The 24,843-nt window shown below is 48.1% G+C and overlaps 1 protein-coding gene across 2 annotated transcripts in view; it reads left to right on the plus strand.

Moving 5' to 3' along the window:
* The window catches only part of LOC134145298 (Krueppel-like factor 5), a 31,856-nt gene extending 24,880 nt beyond the window's left edge, over positions 1-6,976 (plus strand). For both annotated transcript variants that reach the window (XM_062584668.1, XM_062584667.1), the window contains exons 4-5: positions 2,703-2,762; positions 6,681-6,976. In XM_062584668.1, coding sequence (XP_062440652.1) covers positions 2,703-2,762; positions 6,681-6,859 — 239 coding nt within the window. In that variant the 3' untranslated portion in view covers positions 6,860-6,976. The remainder of the gene's footprint in view (positions 1-2,702; positions 2,763-6,680) is intronic.
* The last annotated feature ends 17,867 nt before the right edge of the window (positions 6,977-24,843 follow it).

Raw genomic sequence — 24,843 nt, forward strand, 5'->3', positions numbered from 1 at the left:
GCAGCTCAGTAATATTCTGCTCTGGCTTCTCTGTGCTGCTCCTTCCAGGTCTAAGCAACCTGTTTGGAAACCGTTCCAAGTCTCTCCTGTTCCATCCTTGGCGGGGAGGCAGTCTTTCACCTCATGCGTGCTCATGTCTTTCTTGAGCTCTCTGGTATGAAAGACCTCTGAGACTTCAGAGCATTAGAAGTAAAATTGAATTGGTTGACCATCAGGTCAAGTGGGCATGACTGCTTCTATTAAAGGGAGGAGAAAGTATAGGGCTGGACCAGGGAGCTGTAAGGAGAAACTGCAAGCCAAGTTGGCCTCTCTGGGAGGATGAGGGGGGAAGAAAGGGGTAATCCCCACACCTTGATCTCTCCTTCAGTAAGAGTAGCCAAACAGGGTTCTGCCACAGGGGAAAAAGCATCATTTTGCTTTCTCTTCCTGTCAGTTACCATAGGCACGAGCCTGCTTTGCTTCTGCTTAGACCTGAACCTGTTTCAGCTGTGTTGTCCATTAGGAGAAAAGTGCAAACAGATACGAGTTGAAATGTAGAGGTAGGCTTTAATCTTCTTCAGCACTTGTTGCCAGTGAAATCTTATGCCAGAGAATTCCACAGACTAGTTCATAAAATTGGTAAGGTTGGAAGGGACCTCTGGAGATCATCTAGTCCAACCCTCAAACGAGTGGCCCGTTTGGGGATCAGACCCACAACCTTGGCATTATTAGCACCATGCTCTAACCAACTGAGCTAAATCTAGTTGTGTGCCATTGTAAAAAAGACCATTTCTCTCCATGAGTTTTCAGCATTTTAGCTACTGTTAGCGTTAGCTTTTCTCTGATGCTGGAGGCTGAAAAGGGATAGGCAGTCCGCGAGGAAGAATAGAGTTATGTCCAATGGGATTTCTGCTCCATAAGCTGGCTACTAGCCTTCCTGCTTGGCTTGTGAGGCTGTGGGCCTCAGAGGGCCTGGAATATCCTGTCTCAAAAAAAAAGAGAGCTTCCAGAATTTGGCTGGGGAAGTATTGATCAGTCATTTTGATTTTCATGGCAGGGAGTACAATCACTCGGAGGGGAGAGTGAGTCTAATAAATCCCTGCTAATCAGGAGCTGTTAGATCCAGCCAGGAGTCACTGGATGGCAGGGAGAGAGTTCCCATTCAACTGAGTGAGAACATGCTGTATTCTGGGGACATCTTTTTTTAATTGGCTTTAATGGTGTATCTAAACTGGGCTTGATATAGCATGTTCAGCCTTTGTGACTGGGAAGCAGTGACAAAACAGACCCTGGCTGCAGGTAGAAAGACAAGGTTCAGCATAGGCTTACATGAGCTCTGTTCTGCCCACCTCCAGCAGTGGGACAAAAACTGGCTCCTACTAAGAATCCTAAGATCCCATCTATGCTACTTTAAGCCATTATTGATGTGTTCCTCAGTACTATGCTAATACAAGCATCTTGTGGATGTTCATGCCATGGTGTCCATTCTGCCATGGTGGTCTAGTGCTGCAGTCCCAGTGCAGAGAGAGCCCCAGTACTTGCCTGGAGGTGGCAGTCTGCTCTGGGCTACTGTCTCCAACAACAGTGTAGTGTTAGGTCATTTTAATGCCATGAAATCTTCATGAGCTGCCACCAGATGTGGCAATGTATCTAACGCGCTGAGACCGCTGATGACAGACAGGAGATTTCCTTGTGAGAAGGTTGCTGTGAACCAAAGCTGATTAAAAAGTGCTGATGGTAGGAGGTATTCAGCCCATTGCTGGGGGCCATGAATAAAAATCCACTGAGGAATACAGGTTTCCTCAGAGCTCAGGCATGTTTAGATTTGGAGACTAAGAGGAGCTCCCTGTACCTCCTGAGCAGGACAGGTCAGGGAGCAGAATTTGAGTAGCCTGGGAAGGAATTTGGCTGTTTCTGAAAGAAATAATGCTATTTGGAAATTCCAAAAAATGAACAAAAAGCTTCTTTAGGTATTTGAATATATATGTCAAAACAAAATGAAATATTGCCATAAAAGTCATTTGAGGAGTTTTCCTAAACTTTATCTAAGTGAAATGCACAGCAGTATCGAAATGAGGAAGTTGCGATGATTAATTTTGATATGTCTGTTGTTGAAATTTTTGTCAAAATCATGGTGTTTCTGTTTCTTTGAATAAATATCTTTGTCTGATGTTCTGAAAGCTTTATTCTGAATCTTGAAAACTGAGCTGTAACTTCTCAGCATTCCTGCTTCCTGGAACATTTACAGCTGCATCTACTGGTGCTGGGACTAATACAAAATATATCTTCCTCGAAGGCTTGCGATAGTGATATCAGTTATACTTGGAATCCAGAAAGACAAAAAGCAACATAAAGCCAAAAACTAACAATAGTGAATTCAGTATTCTCATCCTGCTTCAGTGGTGTGGTCAGAGGAGGGGAGGTTTTGGAAAGCTGAGTCTGACTTTCTTTAAGTCTCATGAATCTTCCATTCCCAGCACAACACACAGGAGTTTCAGAACTGTGTGACAAGACAGAGTGTAGTAAAAGTCTGTCTTATTTGGAGATCAGATGTTCTTTAGTTACTGCTGAAACAAAATTAGTATAGACGGACTTATTTGCATACTGTTACACAGAGTCCTTTTCATGCTTGTTCTGTCCGTTACCTCAAATATAAGAGTTCTAGATTTGTTTGAGCAAAAGCCCCTTTTCACAGAGAAGATGTGTGTTTTCTGTTTTCGCAGGTTGCACAAAAGTTTATACCAAGAGCTCCCATCTCAAGGCACATCAAAGGACTCACACAGGTAAGAACACCAAATCATCAGTAGGCTCTGCCTCCCAACAGTTTTTATACTGTTTCCATGGCTACCTGTGATGATATTGCTGAGCTGATTAAAAATATCTGGAGATTGATCTAGGGTGGTTATTGGGTTAAGGAGTACAGTTTGATTAAGTTGATGTTAATGGTGAGAATCCCCAATGGTTGTACTGGGTTATAGCAATATACTGCTTTAAATTTATCTATATTGCTGTGTATGCTTATCTACCTTCTTGAGGGATGGCCTAGGATTTTGGAGAGCTCTTGGAGGGTCTTGAGTCAATGGATTTGGAGAAGGAAATGTCCCCTAATCACTCACTTTAATGTTGGGACTCTTCCTTCCAGATCTCCCAAATCCTAACCAAGTCTGATCCTGCTTAGCCAAAATAAAAAAACTACCTAAAGTGCTTATAGAATCATAGAACCAGTAAGGTTGGAAGGGACCTCTGAAGATCATCTAGTCCAACCCCCCTGCTCAAGCAGGGTCACCTAGAGCATATTAGACAGGGTTGCATCCAGGCGGGCTGGATATCTCCAGAGAAGGAGACTCCACAACCTCTCTGGGCAACCTGTTCAATATACATGACCTCCAAAGAGAGTGGGGCTATCTTCTTTGTGACAAGCATTCCCTTAGTTCCCAAAGAGATACCTCGTGTTCACACAGCTGGATTTTCTGGGCTCTTAGTAGGGCTGGAAGAAGCCTCTTGTATCTCCTTGTGTAACAGCTGCACAGACCACTCGTATCTGACAGCTGTATTTTCAGCTGGTGCCAGTGGCTCACTAGCTGCAGAATAGATGTACAGAATGGCTGTGACCAGGGCAAAGGTGCAGTGGGCTGGCAATGAGGAAAGAAATGCATCCCTTAGTGGCGTAAATATGGTCACTAACACAAAGGAATACCCACTATAACCAGCTTGCCCTGAACAAACCTAGCTCAGTGGCACTTGTGCATTCAAGGCATTTATTATACCTGAAGCTTTATCAGATCCCCAGCTAGTCCAGGAACCATTGGTGCCCTCATAAATCTCCTTTATAGAAGGGCTGATCTTTACTGAAAGCAATTAAGCTGGCCCAGAGTTCACTTTTCTTTTTTATTAACAACGAACAAAACCTGTCCTGAGGCTGGGAATCAGTTCTCACACTTGGCTCTGTTCTGTTTTCATCTTATCAGTTCTCCGAACAAGCTGGTAAAGAAATTTTCTTTGTGCATGAGGTATAATATTTTTTGGCAGGGCCCTGGGCAGGAGCAAGCTAGAGCACAACGCGGAAGGGGCAGAAGAAAGGAACAGGAAGGACATTGTCACAGCTCCTAAAGCTGTGTGGTGATAAACGTTGTCACAAAAGCGTTGTCTTCAGGGCTACATTGGGGCTCTCTAAAACTAAAGATCTCCTTTTCCCTTCCATTCAGAGCACTAGTGTTAGTTTTGTGGCTAGAGACATATGACCTATATAAGACATTCACCATTCTTACGGATTACAATATGTGGTTGCATCCAAGCAAAATTGGGCCATTTTTGGACCCAATAAAATACAGTCATTTTGGGGAGTTTCACAGTAATTAGGCTGGAAATCCAAGTATGATCGTCTTTTTCCGCGTTACCTGCTGTAAGTGGAAAGGGCAGAGAGCCAGCGAGGATGTGACCTGAGTAGTTAGCAAGGTCAAAAGAAGGGAACTCAAAACAGCAGAAAGGAAGCCAGTGGTGTGCCTGCACTAAGAGCTGTACTGAGAGACAGCTCAGATGAATCAGTTACAGATTCTCCCATGGCCATGCTCAGGGTGGCCACGTCCAGCTTATAGCCTCAGCCTCACTGAACACAGATCACCAGAGCTGCAAAGGCAGGGCAGCCTGTCTGCAGCTCTGAATTCTTGCCAGATAAATGTGCTTGATGCTGAATTAGCACCATCACTTGAAGGGTTAATAATGTCCTTTCTCTCGATTGCTCGCCTGATGGGAGCTGGGCTGAGAAGTACATGATCTCTAAGATCTTTTCTTGTGGTTTGCCTGTTGCTATGGGCAGGGCTGTATTCATCTCCTGGAGACACCATTCATTTCCTGGGTGCCATTGTGAGATTAAATATATAACCCGATGGCTGCTCACCCGCCTCCCAGGGGCTAGGAATGCCAGTCTGGGTCCTTTGTTTGAGCTTGCCCTGCCGTGCTGTCCTGGGAGATGGAGCCAGCTTGTGGGACAATGGAAAGCATTTTGTTTCTATCCTGGAGATCAACCTGTTATTGTTTGGAACTAAAGGGCCTTGGTAAGGTTGACCCAGCCAGGTGACCTGGCTGGGACAATGTCTGTGGCTGAGCAGAGCAAATCCTGTCTTTGTCTTAGCATGCTAACACGGATGATGACAAAACCCCAGAGATCCCCAGCATACCGTAAAATACCCAGCGTGCTGCTTGTAAATTGACTTTGAGTTCTGTATTTACCTGAGTCATAAAAATACAGCTATCTTCTCCCCACAGTGTAGAGACTAGGAGCTTTTTGGGGAGCAAGATGTGGTCTCAGTGCCCTATGTGCTCCAGGTTCATATGTCTGTGCTCTCAAACCCTGGAATATGTTGTAGGGTGTGCGCGAGACATTGCAGATGTTGCCGTGGCTCTAAGATTTCTGTTTCCTGTGCAAATCTGCAGCCTATCCAGCACACGAGGAGGGGGAGGAGGAACAGCCGTTCACTGGGGAAGCATGTCAGTGCGCAACACACATGCCTGTGCATGCATGGTGCATGTGTACGTGCACTCATGCTGTGATGGTACGCTCAGCAATTGGCCAATGAAATGGTAAATATTTGAGGTCGGGAAAGTCAGCACATTCCCTGAACTCTGCCTGCTTGTTCAGGCTGTTAAGAGTGAGGGCTAATATTTGAGAGTACCACACCCATGCACAGAGAGGGCTGCAGCCAGGGTTCAGCTCTTCAGCGTAGGCATGACGGGAGTTGGAAGCGGGCACAGTCTTTTACAGCCCAGTTACCAGCTGGCTGAGAAGTTGCTCAATGTAACTGATTTCAGTTTGGGGATAGGTGTGTAAGGCGGGGGGGGGGGGAGGGGGGGAAGTCGGGAGGAGAGGCTGGAAGCACTACGTCATCCAAATGCTCTGAAGAAAACACCAGATTTTGTGTACACCAAGCTATGGAGGGCTGAATTTTGAGGCAGAGAGAATTAGATGGTGGGTTCAAAAGTGCAAGATGCTGAGAAAAATTTAAATGGCATAACTCCCATCTTTCTCACGATGACCCCTCCCCAGACTAGCAGCAAAATTTTCCAAACAAATTTTTGGCCTTTTAGTGGAAAAAAAATTGCAGAAAAGTTTCTACTCAGAAATGCTCTGCATAACTGGGGAAACTGGCAGGAGTGAGTGTACCAGCCTTCAGAACTGGTAGCCCTCTAAGAAGGATGTATCTGAAAAAGAAGCAGTTAGTAGATACCAAGCCCAGAAAGCAAAGGGGAAGGAGTAGATGAACAAGACCAGGTTGCCACAATTGCTCAACAATTTATGGCCCCTCAGTGGCAACTGGCTGTGTACAGCCTTTCAGCTAACCCTAATAAGAAAATGAACCCTGGCAGTGTAAAGCATCAGTACGATCAAATGCTTCATTCTGCAGCTGGGCAGCTCTAGAACAGGTAGTGCTGGAGGAGACCTCCAAACAAGCATTATTTGGAGGTCTCCAAACATGAGCAAGCATTTCTTAGCCTTCAGTGACCTGAGTGCCTTTAACCAAGCAACCAGCCTACAAATGAACATCCATCTCATAAGAGATCTCTCAGCTCTCGGAAGGACTTCTGAGATGAAGGGATGGGTGTCTGGGAGGTGGCTGGCCAGGCAGATGAGTGGTTGTACAAGTCCTAGCTCTTGCACTCTTTGGTTGCACAGCCTGCGACTTACCTGTGGATTTTTCCTGCAGGGGAGAAACCCTACAAATGCACATGGGAAGGCTGTGACTGGCGCTTCGCCCGCTCTGACGAGCTGACCCGGCACTACCGGAAGCACACAGGTGCCAAACCCTTTAAGTGTTTAGCCTGTGGCCGGTGCTTCTCCCGCTCAGACCATCTGGCTCTTCACATGAAGCGGCATCAGAATTAGGAGCTGCCTCATTCGCCACCTCTCCTCAAGGAGCAGCTTGAACTCTTTCTTTTCCGAGGAACCTCTCCTCTTCCTGTACATAGGAACAAAACTACGCTGTGATCAACCAGCAGGGCAGGGACAGTGGACATGTCCCCTCCACAAGCTCTGTCCCCATCATTTCTGGTTTTAAAAAAATATTCATTAAAAAAGAATAATAATTACAGACTTGTGACAAGCCTCCCTGCAGCACGAGGGAGACGGGCCTTGGATTCCAAAGTGCTTTCTTCCAGCAAATCTGCTATTTATTTGTCACTCAGGAGCGACTGTCATTCATGTCTCAAGCTCATTGGGATGTTTTTTCCCTTTTCAGGGCAGTGTCTTTGGTGAGAACAAGGAGGGTTGTGACAGGTTGTTAGACTGCCTGTGCATGAGAGGTTTCACGTCAAGTTGTCAGTGCAATCCTCTTGAACTGTTCCATGCCATGGCCATGGATATGGCACCTGTGACATTCGTTAACAAGATCACATGCCCAGGGCTGTTTCGATTGACAATCCCAGTCTCTGTGTGGGCACAGAAGAATGGGTGCATGAAATACCCACCTGACATGCCTTCAAGCAAGGGACAGCACAAAAGTAGATGACAAAAGCCATCATCTAAGTCTCATTGATTCCATCTGTGGTTTTCTAGGAGTCAGCTCACTGGGGGCTGTGAATATCTGCCCTGCTTGGCCAGGTTTTATGGTTGTGTCCTAGCATTTCTGCTTCCAAGATGAATTTTGACTTCAGGTGTCCCTGGGAGGATCAGGGTGGGTCTTGGAGCCAACCAGGGGACTGCAAAAACCCACCTGTAAAACTCTGATTTCCCAGAATACAATGTGCCTTTCTCCAAGATGCACTGCGTAGGTTCCGCTCACGCCTTGAACACACACACACACACACACACACACAAGGAACCAATCATTGCCAATCACATTGGTCTTTTACTGTTGTTGTTTCACCATGTTCAGACAGAAAGGAGACCAAAAAAAAAAAGCATCTTTGAAACAAATTCTGATAAATCCTACTGTTTGGCTTATAATCGTGTTACCTACCTCACAGATTCACAGCCTCAGGCTCTGTAAGGCACCTTCCCTCATCTTCCTTATGGTGCCATGATGTATGGGGGACATCATCTATTCTTCAAAGCCTACCAGGGGTTAAATTTAGGCAGAACAAGAACTAGGCCATGCCAATTTAAACAGCAGCCATGTAGGTAATAAATAAATCAGGAACAAATAATGGGCCTAGTGTGTTCAACAGAATATTGATTTTTTTCCCCCTTCTCTTTTATTATTCCTTGAACAAATGTAACTAATGTTCAGACTGTGACAAGTGTTCGCAAAATGGACTGAAAGGCCACGCTGAACCACGACATCTTCAGACAGCGGAAATTCAAAGGGCTCCTATCCCCCGCCCCCTCCACTGCTGAACTGCACGTTACCCAAAAACTCCAGCAACGTTCCTGGTCACCCTTTGCCTTGGATAAATAAAACTGATCACACCTGCAACGAACGCAGCCAGTCTGGCATGACAAGAGCTGAGGGAAGGGCAGAATTTGGGATGTGTGTGCACATTATAGGCTTTGGGATTACATGCCTGGGACTGGAGGTGCAGAGCTGTGGTGAGATGCCCAGGGGGCCTGTTGTGCGGTACAAGAGCTGAGCTGTTCTTCGTGAAGTGCTGTTTAATCTTCCTGTGTAACTAGTCAATGTGGAGAGGGGGAGAGGAGGGGTGAACTAAGGCCATGATTCAGACCCCAGCTATGCTAAATTCCTGGAATCCAACTTGAGTGACTTCTCATGGCAGTGGGTGGAAAAGGTTTTCCAGACCTCAACACTGAGGCCATGACCAGGTCTTAAGTTCATGCCTTGGCACGCTGAGCTCCGCTCCTATCTTGGCCTCAGAGCTTCAGGCTGTCTTGCTTGGTTGTGTGTCTGTCTGACTGGCTGGGAAACTCTGGTGCCTTTGACTTTCCAGAGGCTTTGATGTCAGCACCCTCTTGATGGTGATTAATAGCAGCCATATTTAAACAAGGACTGGAGAGTCTGGCTCATAAATGAGATTCTCCTAACTGTAACCACAACAGACAAGGTCTGAGCCCATGCATGAAACTTTGGATGTCCCTCCTGTCCTTTCTCCAGCTCTTCTTTTATCACATGCCTGCACAGCTCCCTGGGGGTCAGCAGGTGCCCTGTGCATATCGTCCTAACAAATGCAGTCTTTTGCCATGTACCTTGTCAGCTGGAGGGGGCAGGGTGGGGTGGGGGGGTCCATGTTTGCCCTGGGGACACAGTCCCCTTCAGGGCACAGGGTGAGGCCTTCCTGGTGCTGCTGTTGTAAACTAGATTCCTTTCTTTTTTTTTCCCCATCTGATCTCTGAGATCAGGCAGATCCTAGCAAATGAGTTAGCCATCTAGTGCCATCTCCCTGTAAAATGAAGAGTGGTTTTTGAGTGGTGCATGGCCTAAAGCTCTTACACTGCATGCAGATGCTGCTGGTTTTGCCTTAGTAAGCCACTTGCTTCTCTTCATAGGCAGTGACCCACAGAGCAGAGTCTAGAGAGAGTCAGGGCAAACAGGGAGAGTCTCTTACTATGGAAGAAAATCCCTTCCAAGGGTGGTGGCTGTTCCAAGTGTATGGTGAGTGTGCTTGCATGTGTGCACATGGGCACACGTGCATGCACACATATGCGTATACACACACACACACACACACACACACACACACAGATAAATTCCCCTTCCTTCCAAGGTAGGTTTAGCTCACATCACAGGTATTTCAGGGTAACACTGCAGATGCCTCAGCCAGTTTCAGCCGGTGTCTCCAGGAAGTTCAGGCTGGTTCAATGGTGTTGGTGGGAATCCAAAGCAGCCATGCTGGGACCTGCTTGGCCCCACCCAGACATCGCTTGGTGCACATTCAGCCGCTCCGTGAGTGCTGTGTTTTGCATTGTGAGCTCTTGCAAACTGAGCCTGGGGCACTGTAATCTGCTCTGTTCCCTGTGGGAGCTGTATCTCCATGTATGGTTACAGCAGTCCCCACGTTCCTGCAAAATACAACCTTAGGGCAGGAAAATGTTGTCACCTGGTGCCTCTTGTGCTCACGTGCACCTGGAGTGGCTGCACGTCCTGATGGCGTGAGTCGGAGACCAAAAGCTGTGTCCCATGTTCCTTAGCAAGGCACGAGGAGAGGCTGTTCCAGGAGCACTTCGTGGTTGGGAGACGTGGATCCTGGGAAGCTTAGCCATAGCCTCGTTTGCCCAGCCACACTCAGGGTGCCCTCGCCACCCCAGCCTTCCTGCCAGGCTTTGGGCAAATGGCCAGCATGGTCACTACATGAGCCGTTCGGCCAGTTGTAGGGTTATCCCACAGCCTTGTCCCTGTCAGAGGGGTTTCACTGTCTTTTTGTTTTTTCCCCCTCCCATAGCTTTTCTCCCTTATGCTATTTTTCTTCTCCTGTGCTGCAGTGTGCTGGCAAGGTCCATAGTCTGGGCTTACTAAAGTACAGTAAAATTCCCCAAACTCAACAGGCAGTTTTAAATTTGTTTCCTAGGGGAATTTTGAATATTTTTCCTGATGATGTTTTTTTCTCTACAGAAAAAATGCACCTGCTCATCGTCACCTAGGCATCTGTGTGTGTGTGTGTATATATTTGCATTTGAAATTATTTGAAGGGAGGAGAAGTATCTTAAAAAACATTGTACTCCAGTAGTGCTTCCCATATGTCGCTTCTGGTCTGCATACAAAATGCTGATATGCAAATATTTTACTAGCACAAAGGCAACGCTTAAAAACAAAAATGCTTGAAAACCACAAGCCTTAGCTTTTCTTTTTCTGCCTTTATTTTCTTGTGTGCAGGAAATGGACAGCTTCTATTACTGCATTTCACTGACGTTTGCAGTGGTCAAGTGCCATTTGCTCCTGAGCCCAACAAGACAACCGGGGGAGATGAGGAGTGATGCTGACAGAGCAAAGCTCTTCTTTCCCTTGGGAAAGAAGCTCAGAGCCCTAAGGTGTAGGTAGGGAGGTGCTAACCACAGCAGAATGAAGGTCCGTTTATCCCATGTCCTCATTTGTGGGCCTTTAGGTGACCGGGCCATTGGAAAAAGCTGGAAAGAATACTAGATCTTTCCTCGGCAGGCACACTGCAAGTGTTCCTGTGCTTCGTGCAGAACAAATAGGGGTGACTTACCTGGCATTTCATCAGCAGGGAGAAACGGGAGATGGTCTCTTCGTCTCTGCTGAGCTTGTATCATAGTGGGAGGAATCTCTGTAAATAGGAAAAAGCACTGTATTGCCTATCATCTCGTTTGTATGTGGATTGAAAGTGATTGTTTATTGTCTAAGATGAATACAACATGAAAAAAAAATTGGGACCTGGAAAACTTGGGTGGAAGGTTTATTTTCTGGTGATGTTTTTGTTTGTTACATAACCTCTCTCCCCACAAAACTCCTTTACGACTATTAATCTATCTAATATTTTGTAATAAAATTTTATCACATGGAGCCTAGGTGTTGCTTCTGCTCCCACCCCTTGTAAGCGCTGTTCTTGCGCAGGCTAGCTGCTGCCCTTGGTGGCTCAGCATTGCTGGGACTGTGGCTGATGCAGGGGCTCAGAAACTTGAAGCTAAAGTGACCAGGCGCTGCTGGGCTGTGGTTTGGCCAGGCAAGCTGACTGCTACCCAGCAGAGGTGGGAAGGCGCGTGTGTGTGTGTGTGTGTGTGTGTGTGCACGCGCGCGCGCGCGTGTGGGTGTGTGTGTATGAGAATATGGGCTGACCTTCTGGAGAGCTGCTCTGCAGAGAAGGACCTGGGAGTCCTGGTGGATGACAAGTTGACCATGAGCCAGCAATGTGCCTTTGTGGCCAGGAAGGCCAATGGTCTCCTGGGGTGCATTGGGAAGACTGTTGCCAGCAGGGCGAGGGAGGTGATCCTGCCCCTCTACTCAGCCCTGGGGAGGCCTCATCTTGGGGATGATATCCAGATCCGGGCTCATCAGGACAGGAAAGACATGGAGCTACTGGAGAGAGTCCAGCACAGGGCTACGAAGATGATCAGAGGGCTGGAGCACCTGCCCTATGAGGAACGGCTGCGAGAGCTGTGTCTGTTTAGCCTGGGGAAGAGAAGACTGAGGGAGGATCTTATCAATGTGTTTTAAGTACCTGAAGGGAGGGTGTCAAGGGGACAGGGACAAACTCTTTTCAGTTGTCCCATGTGACAGGAGAAGAAGCAATTGGCACAAACTGAACCACCAGAAGTTCTGCCTGACTGTGAGGGGGAATTTCTTCCCTGTGAGAGTGACAGAGCCCTGGACCAGGTTGCCCAGAGAGGTTGTGGAGTCTCCTTCTCTGGAGATCTTCAAGGCCCGCCTGGATGCAACCCTGTCTAGCACGCTCTAGGCGACCATGCTTGAGCAGGGGGGGGGTTGGACTAGATGATCTCCAGAGGTCCCTTCCAACCTTACTGATTCTATGGTTCTATGGTTATACAACCTTAAGAAAAGCAAAGAAGTTATTTTTTTATTAGCTTAGATTAAGAAACTGGGTATCCAAATGCAGCAAGGAACTGTGCGCAGCATAAACCTGGAAAAGCAGGCAGTGTTATGATGTGGCTTAGGGTGACACGCCAGGGGGAGACTGAGTCCTCCTTCAAACTAATTTTACAATGCTGTGAAGGGAAAAAATGGGGAGAGGGTACACTTTCTTATCTCCACGATGAGTTGTCTCATTGCCTGATGCACAACACAAGCCACTGCTGTATTTACTCACACAGCCCTTTCAGAAAGCTCACACCTTCATGTGGGCCTCCATCAGCTCACAACACACTGCTCTCGTGTCTCTCCTCGTTACACGCCTCTGAACACTACCAGGCAGCTCTCACATAATCCAGCTGCTGGGACAGCTGATCATATAACACGTATTCTGCTTACACCAAATTTCCATGAGTGCTTGCAAATGTGGGGGTCAGCCTGTGCAGGCAATCTATGGGCCTTGCTTTGAAATCCAGTCGTACAGCTGCACCCAAGGGGAGACCTGAGCTAACACACCCTACTGCCGCTGGCTCCAAAGCAGCTGTAATCGCTGCCTCCGTCTACAGTTTTATGAGGCCCATTTACAAGAATCGGTCAGAAAACTGATCATTGCAAACAGGGGGAAATCCACTGGCTTTGTCTCACAGTGGCACACAATGTTGAAATAACAATGATGTCTCTGTGGAATAAAAGTCAACTAGAAATGTTTTCTGGAAGAGTAGAATGAAAAGGGGAAATAACATTTTTAAGAGAGCAGAAATCCAAGTACTCAGTTTGGAAGCACTTTATTATTATTTATTTTTGCTAGGTTTGAAGCTTTCATCTTATTTTATGTCTTCATCTCATGATACGGCAATATAAATATCCTTCTGCAGTGGGTCATTCTTAAGTTTTTCTGATTAAAGGACAACCCCTCCCCCAATCTTGCAAAATCAACAATTTCCTATTGATTTCCAAAGATTACATTTCAGCTACCTTTTTTTATTAAAAACCCCTCATCTTTCCTCTAGCGTTCACATTACCTCATTTTGAACTTCGTTATGCTGCTAAGTTATTTTACATTGTCTCGTATGTTTTTTTACCCTGTTGACAGTCTTCAGGCTTTGCACAGTTTTGCTATTCAAGTCCTTCTCTTCTCTCTGTTATTTCCAGACTTAACTATCATTTGAAGAATAACTTGAGGACAGAGATCTAATTAAGATTAGGAAGGCAGGAAGAGTAGGATATCAAGTCATGTCAACCACTAGTTTCATCCCACAGTGGCACACAATGCTAGAATAACAATGATATTTCTGTGGAATAAGTCAAGAAAAAGTGAGTTTTGGAAGAGCAGAATGAACACCTTCTCTTCAGGACAGTCACCTTCTCTTGCTGTCCCCCATTGGGATGGAGACTCTTGTTCTGAAGTGCATATCTAGCACAGCATGCCTGCAGCACAGGAAGGGTGGTCTGGGGCTGGAAAAGGAGACAGGATGTTTCCACAGAGCTAGGAGTTAGAAAGATGTAGGTGAATGTTTGGAGTCACTGTGGAGGTCCAGCTGGCTCGGAAAAGCTCTGTGGAAGGTCCCCACAGGCCCATCATGGACTGACTGACTTCTCAGTACAACCGGCTTTCTTCGAAAACATCTCCTGCTCTGTAAGTGTTTGTGGAAACTAGTTTTGACACATCATCTCATGCTGGCTAGTACAGACAGTGCTTGGATCTCGTTCATCTTTGTTAAATATGTTCCTGGTTCCCATGGTGAGAAGCAATCACATGCCTGAACACCTGAGAATTATATTGAACCACTCCTTCAGGTTAGTGCTTACTGCAGCATGTCCTTTGGCACGCAGCTACTCTGTGGACTTTACTCTGGCTATGAACCCAAGCTGTTCCTGGCGAGATCACGAAGACCAGTGAATAACGGGAAAGATCTGTTGTGATGTCATGAAAGTCCAGAGAATGATGGTTTATTGCAGGTGAAACTTTCTTCCTCGACAGAGCTGCAGCTGGAGGATACACCCATGGGCACCCAGGGCTTGGGGAAAGCCCCCCCTCTGTTACTGGAGAGTGCAAGGGTGGGGGTCTACCATTGCTTTCTCTCCTTGCTGTCTCTTGATGGTTTTGCTATTACATGGGATTGGAAGCAGATCCAACCCCAGCTGCATAGAAGGGCTTCCCATAGCCTTGGACCATGGCTGTAGGTCAGGTGAAGGTGATTCAGGAGGTTGTTCATGGGCACATGAGGCCTTAGGATGCAGCAGCCAGTGAGGAAGGGGAATGGAGGCAGAGCAGTACTGGAGGGAGCTGCTCGCCGATCTGCCCACGCATGGAGCTGGCCCAGGTGGGGAGCAGTGCATTTCAGAAGGGGTTTTCAGAGCAGGCACACTCAAAGACAAGGCTAACTAGAGTAGCAGTGAAGCTTTAGAGAGAGTAAATCCAGTTGATAATGGCAGAAGGGGAGCCAGAAGAACAGACACAGGAAAAGGGGAACCTGAAGGGAACTGTGGGTGGCCAAGAAAGTTCAGAGGATTGAGAGGGAAGTGTACACCATGACTGACACTGCAGCCCCTGCTCTGCAGCCCAATGTCCCCTCCACCAACACGTTCTGCTGATGCTTTGCTGGTTCAGGTCCCACAGGGGCACAGTGAGGCTGAACACATTGAGGCTGTGGGATAGTAGGAATTGGCATAGTGCACCAAATTAGGGGTTAGTAAAGAGAGCACTGTGTTGAGTCCTACTGGACTGCAATTTCAGAAGCAGCCTTTCTGCTTTCTCAAGGATGTGCTGAACAGGCTGTTCTGGCGGTGCATGCCTTTGACTCTACTTGACACCTCTGGGCCAAGGTCAGAGGAAAAAGCACATATATCTATTTGTCTCCATTGCCCCACAAACAGGCTGGCAGCCAATACTCCAGTGAGTTGCACTAGCCAGCACAGAGATGGCTTTCTGTCTACTCAGCTTTCCCATGAGGAGAAACAATGAGGTGGAAAAGGCAAGAGAACCGTGCGTTCGGGAATTAAGGAAACATGGTCAGCTTTGCAGCCCGTAAGAGCGAAACATCTCTGGAGAGCATAGCTGGCACCAGGAAGGCTCAACCCATACATTCACTTGTCTTTCTGTCCATCCACCTATCCATGCACCTATCTCTGATGGCCCTTCTCTTGCCCCACATCTATCCTAAATGTTTTTTCTTCCTGGCTGTTGTCATCTCTTCTTGTCTCTTTCATCAGCACTAAGCCTTTCCTTTGGCTGACAGAGCTCCTCTAGGTCTGTGGAGCAATCCTGATTTACTCTCCTTGAGGATTTGGTCCTTAAAGGCAAGCTTACACCTTCCCACTGGAGGGATCATCTTGTCTCCAGGTTTCCCATTCTTGATCTCAACTTCTGGGCCTCCATCAAGCAGTTCTGATCACCTTAAGGCCCTGAAAGACCTTGCTGCTGTTGTAAAGGACGCATCCCTCTTTCACATCCCTCCATGATTGCCTTTCTTCTTCCTTGTGTCTGATTTACCCACGTATCTGTTCATCCCAGCATCCCATCTAGAGCAAAAGCACCCCAGTTTTACCTCTGCTACAAACACATCTGGCTCTCAGACTGTATGAACTACCTGCCCACCAGACCATCCCCTCTCCCTCGCAACACTGCAGAGTTTAGAATAGAGAAAATAACGCAGCAGTTAAACTTCTAGGAAAGGACCAGCTGCAGCTGAGAATAGCTGAGATGGGTGTCCCCAAGCCAGCCCATGTGGAAAGAGGCAGGTGTTTGCCCTCACTTTGTCTCACACAGGACAGCTGATGTGAGGCATCTGCAGGGTGCTGTCATGTTCCCCACTTCCTCTCTTTGCTTTTGTGCTGGAGCCACTGGAAACAAATGGGTGCTTGCTCCAAGGAACGTAGATGTGAAGGGGTAGAGATATTTTCCCTGAAATGAGTTGCAGAGGAGGGCATATATTCCTGTGAAACAGATTGTTACATTGGAAAGACCTAAAAGAAAAATAAAGTTTTTCAAAAAGAGAGGAAAAAAAGAACAGCTACAAGACTTTGCTCTTGAAGGAAAATGAGGCTGCTTAAATTCATCTTGTGTTTCTTCAGCCTCCAAGTACTTTTGAATTCTTCTGATCTGTTGTCCTCCTTTTCCAACATACTGATTGTATCAGGCAAAATAGGCTGCAAATGAGAAAGCTTGTCAAATACATAGCCTGTTCAAGTGGTTGTGATTTTTCTTCTGAACTCCTGAGTAGATGCTTAAAAATGGCCAAAGCCTCTTGCTCCCCTGCTCTTCAGGGGCAGTCCCCTGCTTCCCAGGGAACTGGGATGAGACATTGTGCTTAGAAAGGTTTGGTGGTTGTAAATTTATGGTCAAAAACTGTTTCACATTACTTCCACGATGTACCCAGGTTCATGGTGAAGGTGAACACTTGGAGGTCTCGGAGCATCCCAGATGGTCAAAGCTGCCCTGGGATGGTCGGTGTATGCCAAAGCAAGGAGAGGGATGCAGCCTGCCTTGTCCAACAGCCTTGGTGACTGGCCCAGGGCAAGCAACCCCTCAACCTTAGTTACCCCAGATGCATTTATCTACTTGCCTTGGCAAGGCTGGAGCCCACGGCAGCAGCAGTGGGCAGTACGGGCCTGCTGAAGGGAAGAAATCCCCATCCTGACACACCCTGGCACTAGGAGTGAGGAATGTCAGGGCTTCTGGCCCATTCTGAATATCAAGTCCATGCAATCCTGTGCAGCCCACCACCGGGTGGTTCTTGGGACTTATCACATTATTAGATCAATCAAAATAAAATGCTGAGGGCAGAAAAACCTCAGGAAGCCTAGCAGGGCAGAGGGGAGGGGAGGAGAGGGGACTGCCTTGGATCTAGGAGCTGCAGCTCATCCTGCTGCCCTGCCTTGTGCAGCAGGGGCACTGCTGCACCCATGCAGTGGTCTCATGTCAATGCTGCAGGGCACTTGGCCAGGTTGCCTATGAGTCTAGTTCAACCACTAATCATAAAAGCAGAGTGAATTTCCCCATAAACCAGAGCTGCTATAACCTCTATTCCATCAGGGAACCCAGGTGTTTGCTCCTGGGACACTATGGCTTCAACCCTTGCCTTGCCCTTGGAAAGCTGCTTCTGACTGATGAGGGACGAACACTGAGCCCTGGGTGTATGGAAAGAGAATTTCAAAATGTTCCAGGCCAGTCTCTGATCTCTACCTACTACTGCCAGAAGTGATTTGAACGACTCCTAGTTTACAAAGGAAGAAACTTAGGCAGGGATTTGAGGACTCTGCTCATGGAAAGGGCTGGGGGACATAGTAGGCAAGTGCCAAGGACAACAGACAGCCAAATACATCAAAATGCCCATTGACTTTCCTATCTTCACTGTCAGAACACTGAAAAGCCAAGAAGGGGTTGAGTATCTCCTGATTCTCCATGCTGGCCCTGGGCCTTTCCCTGCCCAGTCCCCTCAAACGCAGCAGTTCAACCTGGGTGTAGTAAGACTCTGCTGCATCCACATTGCATCTGATAAGGCTCTGAGACATCCTGGGAGGACACGGTCTCTGGGTGATGGGGAGTTGTTTTACTCTGGGCCCTGGCTCAGAGTAAAAGAGTTTGGCCTCCTCCAGAAGAGAAGAGGTGTGCATTGGGCATTGTCACGGGGGAGATGCATGACCCTGAACTAGAGAAAACATTAAGGTACAGTAATCCTCGTGACCTCTGGATCATGTCTCTCCCTGAAATACAGAGGAGAAAAAGGCAGTTAACCCCCCCCCAATTTTTCTAAATAGTAGCAAATTTCTCTTTGGGGCAAATCAAAGGAGACCACTCAGGCTCTTTCAGTGAGGAGATCCTCAGTGCAGCCCTAACCCTGGGACAACACACAAGGACCTCATACTGCTGAAAGCTGTCTGCAGAACCAGCTGGCAAACAGGACCTCCTTGTCCTCCCGTGACTTTCACTGCGTGCAGTGTCTCCCCAGCTGCCAGTACCTACTCCTTCTTAGCCTTGTTTGTGCTTCAGTGATGAAGCAACACTGGCTGTAAAACCCTGGCTCAATCATATTAACTGTTCCCAAGCAGTTATGGGGTTGTTAAAGCTGCAGGAATGCCAAGAGCACTGCTGGTCAAGGACAGGGAGGGAAGGAGGAGACAGGAGGAATAAAAAGATGAGAGGTCAAATCCTGGAGAAGGAGCCCTGCACCGTGGTCTAGCATGGCAGCACTGGGTTGTGCCAGGAGATAAAGGAACCTAAGTGTTACCTTGTCCTCCATATTATCTGGAGAAGACCCATAGATGTATTGTTTTTGTGGTTTTATGGTTTTTTTTGGTCTAGCATCAGAAGTGAGCAATGTGGATGCCATTGTACTGTCTGTCTAGTGGCCAGAAAGAGATGGAAGTCATAAGGACAGGCACACAAGGATCTGACACGTTTTGCGAAGACAGGTAGTTTGATAGAAGAGACCCAATTCGTGCTCCATTACCCCATCTACCTGCCTTAGGTGTCTTATGAGGGGAAGGCTGGAAGTTGAAACCACCTTGCATCAGACAGCAACAAATCCACACAGCAGCACCCTACACTTTCAGCAAAGCAGGCACTGCTGCTTTCGTTGTCTGCAGGGACCCCACTGCTGCTGTGTGCAGTGCTGCATTTGTCCGGGCCTTCACAGAGCTGTCCTGGCAATGAACAGAGGAGAGAGGCAGAGGGACGTGCAGTGGCCCTCCCAAGGCTAGGTGTCTGTGCAGACCAGATCTCCTGTGATGATAATTACTTCTGGCCTCCTCAGCCCATCTCTGCTGAAGCTCCACACCTGGAGTGAACTGAATCCTAGCCATGGGGGGACAGGAAGGGTAAAAGCCCAGGCTAGTTTCCTCTGGGATATGGAAAAGACTCTGCAGCACGCACGTCTGCATGGCCAACCTTGCCCCTTCCTGCCTTTGGAGAGGCATCTCCCGGCATTGTTTTGGGGATGACTGCTCACAGAGCTGTCTTGTACCTCAGCACTGAACTTTGCCCCTGGGCACCTGCCAGTTATGGCATTGACTTTTAGGATGGTTTTATTTTTGAACTTTATTGGCCCTTCCCCCAAATGACTAACTCAACATGTCTTTCTAGCATTAGATAGCTGTCTCCCCAAGGTTATTCTGTTTGATGTTTTCATGGCCTGGGCTGTAAAGTTATCCATTGACTTGGGAAAACACAATTAAGAGAGAAAGAGCTGTAGGGCGGGTTATTCAGGTATCTCTGCAGCTCAGCAAAGGATTCCAGCATGGGCCTGTAAAGCAGCTCCTAGTGGGTTACAGCAAAACCCTGACTGCTCCTGAATAACCATCCCACAGTCAGAATGGTGTCTGTACAGTTTCCACAATGCGAAGAACCAGGTGCCAACCATGGGCTCTGGGTGCTGGTGTCATCAGCTTCAGCAGGGACTCAGCACCAGTATTCGTGCCTGGAAAATATGAAAGCAGGAAAGTGAATCTCTCCTGAAGCCAGGAGGTTTTGAAGAGAGAGAGAAAGAGACAGAGAGACAGAGACTATGTATAGAGACCTGCTCTTCTCCCCTCTGCTTTTCTACCTGGCACAGGTCCCTTCTCTCTGACAGGGAGAAAGCACCCATCTCATCCCATGCCCATGCAGAAGCTGGATCTGCATTCCTGGCCAATGGCAGGCCAGGGAGGGAGATGGGATTTCAAGCCTCCTCCATGCTGTAGTGCTGGAAGATTTCCTGCAAGAGCTGTGCCTGGTAACCTCGGTAGAAACAACCACACTTGTTTTGACAGCAGCCATGAGTGTTTCCCTTCAAACTGAGACATTATCTCCTTTTCCTGAGGACTATAAATCCCTTGAGTCTCCCTGTGGTGCCCTATCATGCAGCCAAAGCAAGGGCTGAGTCATTAAAGTTAACTATTACCCAAAGTGAGTGTTTATTTGGGAGTAATACAGGCCCTGGGGAAAGTGAGGGAGGGGAGGAGGAAGGCTCTTGTTTCTTTTCTACAAGATATCACTAGCCGTGCAATGGGCCAGCCCTTAAGTGGTACTTTAAACAAGACGAGTGCTTAAATAACAGACAGCAAACAGTATTACTGGGAAGGTGGCCTGGGTGAACACTAGGCCACTCTGCAGCTGGTGGCTGGAAAGGGAGCCTGAGCAGCTCCATACAGCCCCAAGAGGTCCTGAAACATCTCAGGGCTGACCTGTTCCTGGGACCCCGCTCCATCCCTGCTCCATGCAGGGGTGGGAGGGATTGTTTTGTACCTGCAGGAGGAAAGGCCCATACAAGGTTTCACATTGCTTTTTGTCAGCAGACGGGACAGATTCCCAGCCCCGGGTGCCTGGGCATGCACTTGAATACATTTCCTGGGAGAGGAAGCATTCCTGGATGCCGGATTTCTTGCTAATTTTCTTTGTTTCCTCTTGCCCCCAAAAGGCAGAGAGGCTTGACATTAAAATAAAGGCAGGCCTTGGTGAGCATTAAGGCCAGAATCCAAGAGATAAGTTTGCAATCCAAGAGTTAGGAGTAAAGCAAGGGTTTGGAGCATTGCAGTGGGCTGTAACAGCAGGCCTCCCACACAGCTGTGGGGGATACTGCTGATCTAGATTTCCTTGACAGCATCATAGCTGTGAGAATTGGGGATGCAAGAGAAACCCTGCCTCTCAGATCTGCCCCCATTCTGGATGACATCTCCTTCTGCCTGTACATCCACTTTGTATCTTCTTTCTCTGGTCTGTTTAAAGGCAGCTCCACCAGAACTGCTGGTCACCCAACTCCCTGTCCCTTGTCAGCCATATACGTATCACACGGGATAAGGAGCCAGGACAGGGATTTTTGACAATCTGTTTCCACAGACCTGCTGTCTCTTTCTGCATCCTTCTCTCTTTGTCATCCTTGTTCAAGCCTTTGATATCTGGGTAACCTGAGCATACAGACAGGGAAACATCCACATATAGATATATTGCTGGGTAGCACAGAGTACCCAGCCGCTTGGCTTCAGCTCTGAAGCTGAAGACCCCCAAAGTAAAGAGCAAGCTTGATCCATAGTCCCAGCTCTGCTTCAAGCAAATCACTACCCCAGAATCCAATGAGTGCTCCAGAAAGTAAGTACTTTTTCACCAGCTATCAAGACTCTTTCTCTCTCTTTCCTCTCCCCCCTCCATGGAGAAGACCCCATGAAGGAGCATGTGTGAATATCTGCTATAGAACTGCTTCCTGTGTTGAGAAAGGGACGATTCTTGCTGGCTCCTGTGCCACTTGGTTATGGACAAAAATAACCTCTGGTACTGTCAAATTGTAATGGTGCATAGAGATCTCTAACCAACAGACAGATCCCTGTGGTCCCAGTGCTGGGCTTTGCAGGCTGGTGAGTGTGTTACAAGGAAATAGGGAAATCTGCATAGCCTAATTCCTAGAGGAAGTTTTTGGAGGTGAAAGTGACTGGCAGATGCTGATAGGGAACCTACCAGAGTGCTTCAGGAGGGCCTTGGGAAAAATGTGGAGAATGCAAGAGGAAGGAAAGTGCCTAGGACCTTCAAGAAAGAGAGCAAAGAGCAGTGATGGGATGCATAAGGCTGAAAGCAGTCCATGAAAACCTCGTAAATCAGATGCACACTGTGGAGCAGAAAACACTGATGGGAGGCAATGCTCAGGCAGTGAGAGGTGAACAGTAGCTGGGCTGCAGGACTTGCTGGGGGACAGAGGTAGACCAGGAAGCAGGGTCAGACTGGTGGGGAGAAGGCTGATGAAGACACAGAGCTCTGCTGCCTCTGTCCTGCTGGGGGATGGCGCAGGAGCCTGGGCAGGGGACAGAGTGCTCTTAGCCATCATCTCCTGTTTGACTGTAAGAGTCACGCATGTGCCCAGAGCCCTGTCTTGGAGCCACAAGCAGGGCTGAGAAACCAGGACAGAGAGTCTGGCAGAACAGAAAATCTTGGGGGCTGTCACCTACAGTGACAGAAAGGCATCTCTACAGGATGTTGGCCTGGACAGGAAGAGGGCAAAAGAGCACCTCTGGAAGCAGCATCATGAACAACTACAAAGAGCGGACTGGGAAATAAAAGAGCACTGATTTCACACGGAGATGACTTGCTGAGAGCAATGGGAAGGCACAGAGCATGGGACACCCAGCTTTGCTGAAGCTTTCACAGCCCCAGGAGCACATCCTGTCAGTTCTTGGCCTTAGCAGAAGTATGTCTAGTTACACAGCTCCTGTGCTGAGGAGATAGGCAAGGGCACGTGGCCACCATTCCAGCTGGAGAGGGTATTCCCACTCTCTTCAAGGACTGCTGCCAATGCTGGGCCCCCACCCTAAGCACCCCTAAGGGCCCTGACTGCATGCTCATGCTGTGTGCAACATGTGCTAGTTCACCAATTTGAATGAGAAGGACCCTTCCCCCTCCTGATCCCCCACCCTGTGCCTATGTGCGATTCACTCCTGGGCATGTGGCAGCAGCAGGGAGGCTTCCCAGAAAGTGTCGAAATGATGCTGTTCCCCAGAGTAACTGAAACGTGTGCACAATAGCTAACCTGAACCCTCTAATCCCTCGTAATCCGTCGCCAAGGAGACCTGAGCATTACCTGGTGTCACGGAAAGCGAAGGGGCCCAGGAGTAGGAGAATCAGGTTCTGTCACCGCTGTAAATTCCTTTCGCTTTTTGGCTCACTCTCATGCCTCTCCTGGGCCTGACAGAGCTCGCTTTGGATCACGAACTGTCATAGACAAACTGGAGGCAGGGAGAGTACCAGAGAAACCATTGCTTTCCTCAGCTCTTCAAGGGGAGATGCTACTGCAGCAAACAGCTCCTGCATCCACCTTGCACGTACTTTGCAATCCGGTTAACAGCATTCCTATAGCACTTCCTCTGGCTCAGCCACCATTAGCACTTAACCATCCCCACTTCTATAGTAAAGTATAGAAGTAAACTTCTATATAATTTACGTGAAAAGGAATTAATTCCACCCTGTATGGAAACTTTCCCATTTCTGCTCATAGTCTCCTCTGATTTGCAAGGGTCATATGACATCTCAGTCCCTGTAATCCATCTGCTCCTTGGCACCAACAGGATTATCCTTTGAAGCTCCCAGCTTTTGTGATGTGGACACCAGCCACCTTGCAACTCATCTCACCAGTGACTTGTTCTGTTTCAGGGACTAGTTTTATCTAACCCCCCTAACTGCTCCCTATCAATGCCTCTGCTGGTCCTTCCCCCCGTATTTGGGTCCTGAATTACCCAGGCCGATGTCTGGGTAAGGATTTTATAAGAGAGACCACAGCTTGGAGCAATGGCAAGAAACCTGGGTGCAACTCTTGAGGCTGCCCCTTCAGTGAAACAAAATGCAGAGAGCCCGGGAAATGCGGTGACTGGGAGGCCTATGCAAACAGGTCCAGCAGCAGTGCCAGCACGTCTTGCCTTGTGAGAGAGGACATGGAGCCAAGTATGCCCTGACCAAACAAACTGAACCACAGGACTCCATGTCCTCAGGATCGCCGGGCGGCTGCATGTCCCTACACGCCAGCATGCACAGTAGTGCGGGAGAGCTGGCTGTGAGGTGGGACCCACACTTTACAGGGGTCCCCTTACATCAAAGGGCAATGCCCCCCAGTCTTTGGGGCAGCAAACCCATTGGAACCCACATCCCAGCACTTAAAGCTTGTCTCAAGCACTATTTTTGGATGCTGTTGTCAACGGTTTACATTTCAGATGATGACTCACGCTGGCACTTAGCCTGGGAGAGATCCCACCCTGTCTCCCGGAACAGCTCTCCTACTCCAGAGTCAATGCACTGGGTGGCAATGCTGGCACAAGGAAGAGCAGATACAGTCTGTCTCTCACCCGCCTCTCCGGCTGGCCTACGGAAAGGACGAGCTGCAGCCAGTCGTCATGCATGAAAGCGAGGCTCACAGAAGCTGGATTCTCATTCCTTGCTGCTTCTGCACATGGATATCACCTTTCCCAACTCACCTGCTTTAGCCCTCAGATCATCAGGACTCAGGTTGCCTGAAGCAGTTCATCTGCACGACACTTGAGGCGGCAGAGTGCTGCTCTTGGTAGAAATACTAGCAATAAGCTCAGGGAGTTGTGACAGTGTGCAAGAGGCAGTCCAGGGTGATTTTCGGCAGCAGGATAAGAGGGCCGTCAGAGGCAATACCTAAGGAGTTCCTATTCTTCTTTTTCACTGCCACTAACCCTGGACCTGCAAAAGGAGGGTGCAGAAAGCTAAAGAAAAGGTATTTTTCACCTACATCCATTCACGACAGAGCTCTGGAGGTGGATATTAAGACAAGCATTCAGACAAAATTTCCTCCAGACAGCAGCATCACAGAAAGCAGTGTTACTGAATTGCATCCTGACAAGGTATCAGAAGACACCCCAGGAAAGTCAGAGTGCCAGGGGGTGGAGGGGCCCTTCTGCATAGCTGCTCTGTTCTCCAGGGCCCCAGATTGCTAACGGCGGTTGTCCTGCTGTGCCATCT

The sequence above is a fragment of the Rhea pennata genome, chromosome 11 (genome assembly GCF_028389875.1).
Source record: "Rhea pennata isolate bPtePen1 chromosome 11, bPtePen1.pri, whole genome shotgun sequence".
In the NCBI taxonomy this organism is placed as follows: domain Eukaryota; kingdom Metazoa; phylum Chordata; class Aves; order Rheiformes; family Rheidae; genus Rhea; species Rhea pennata.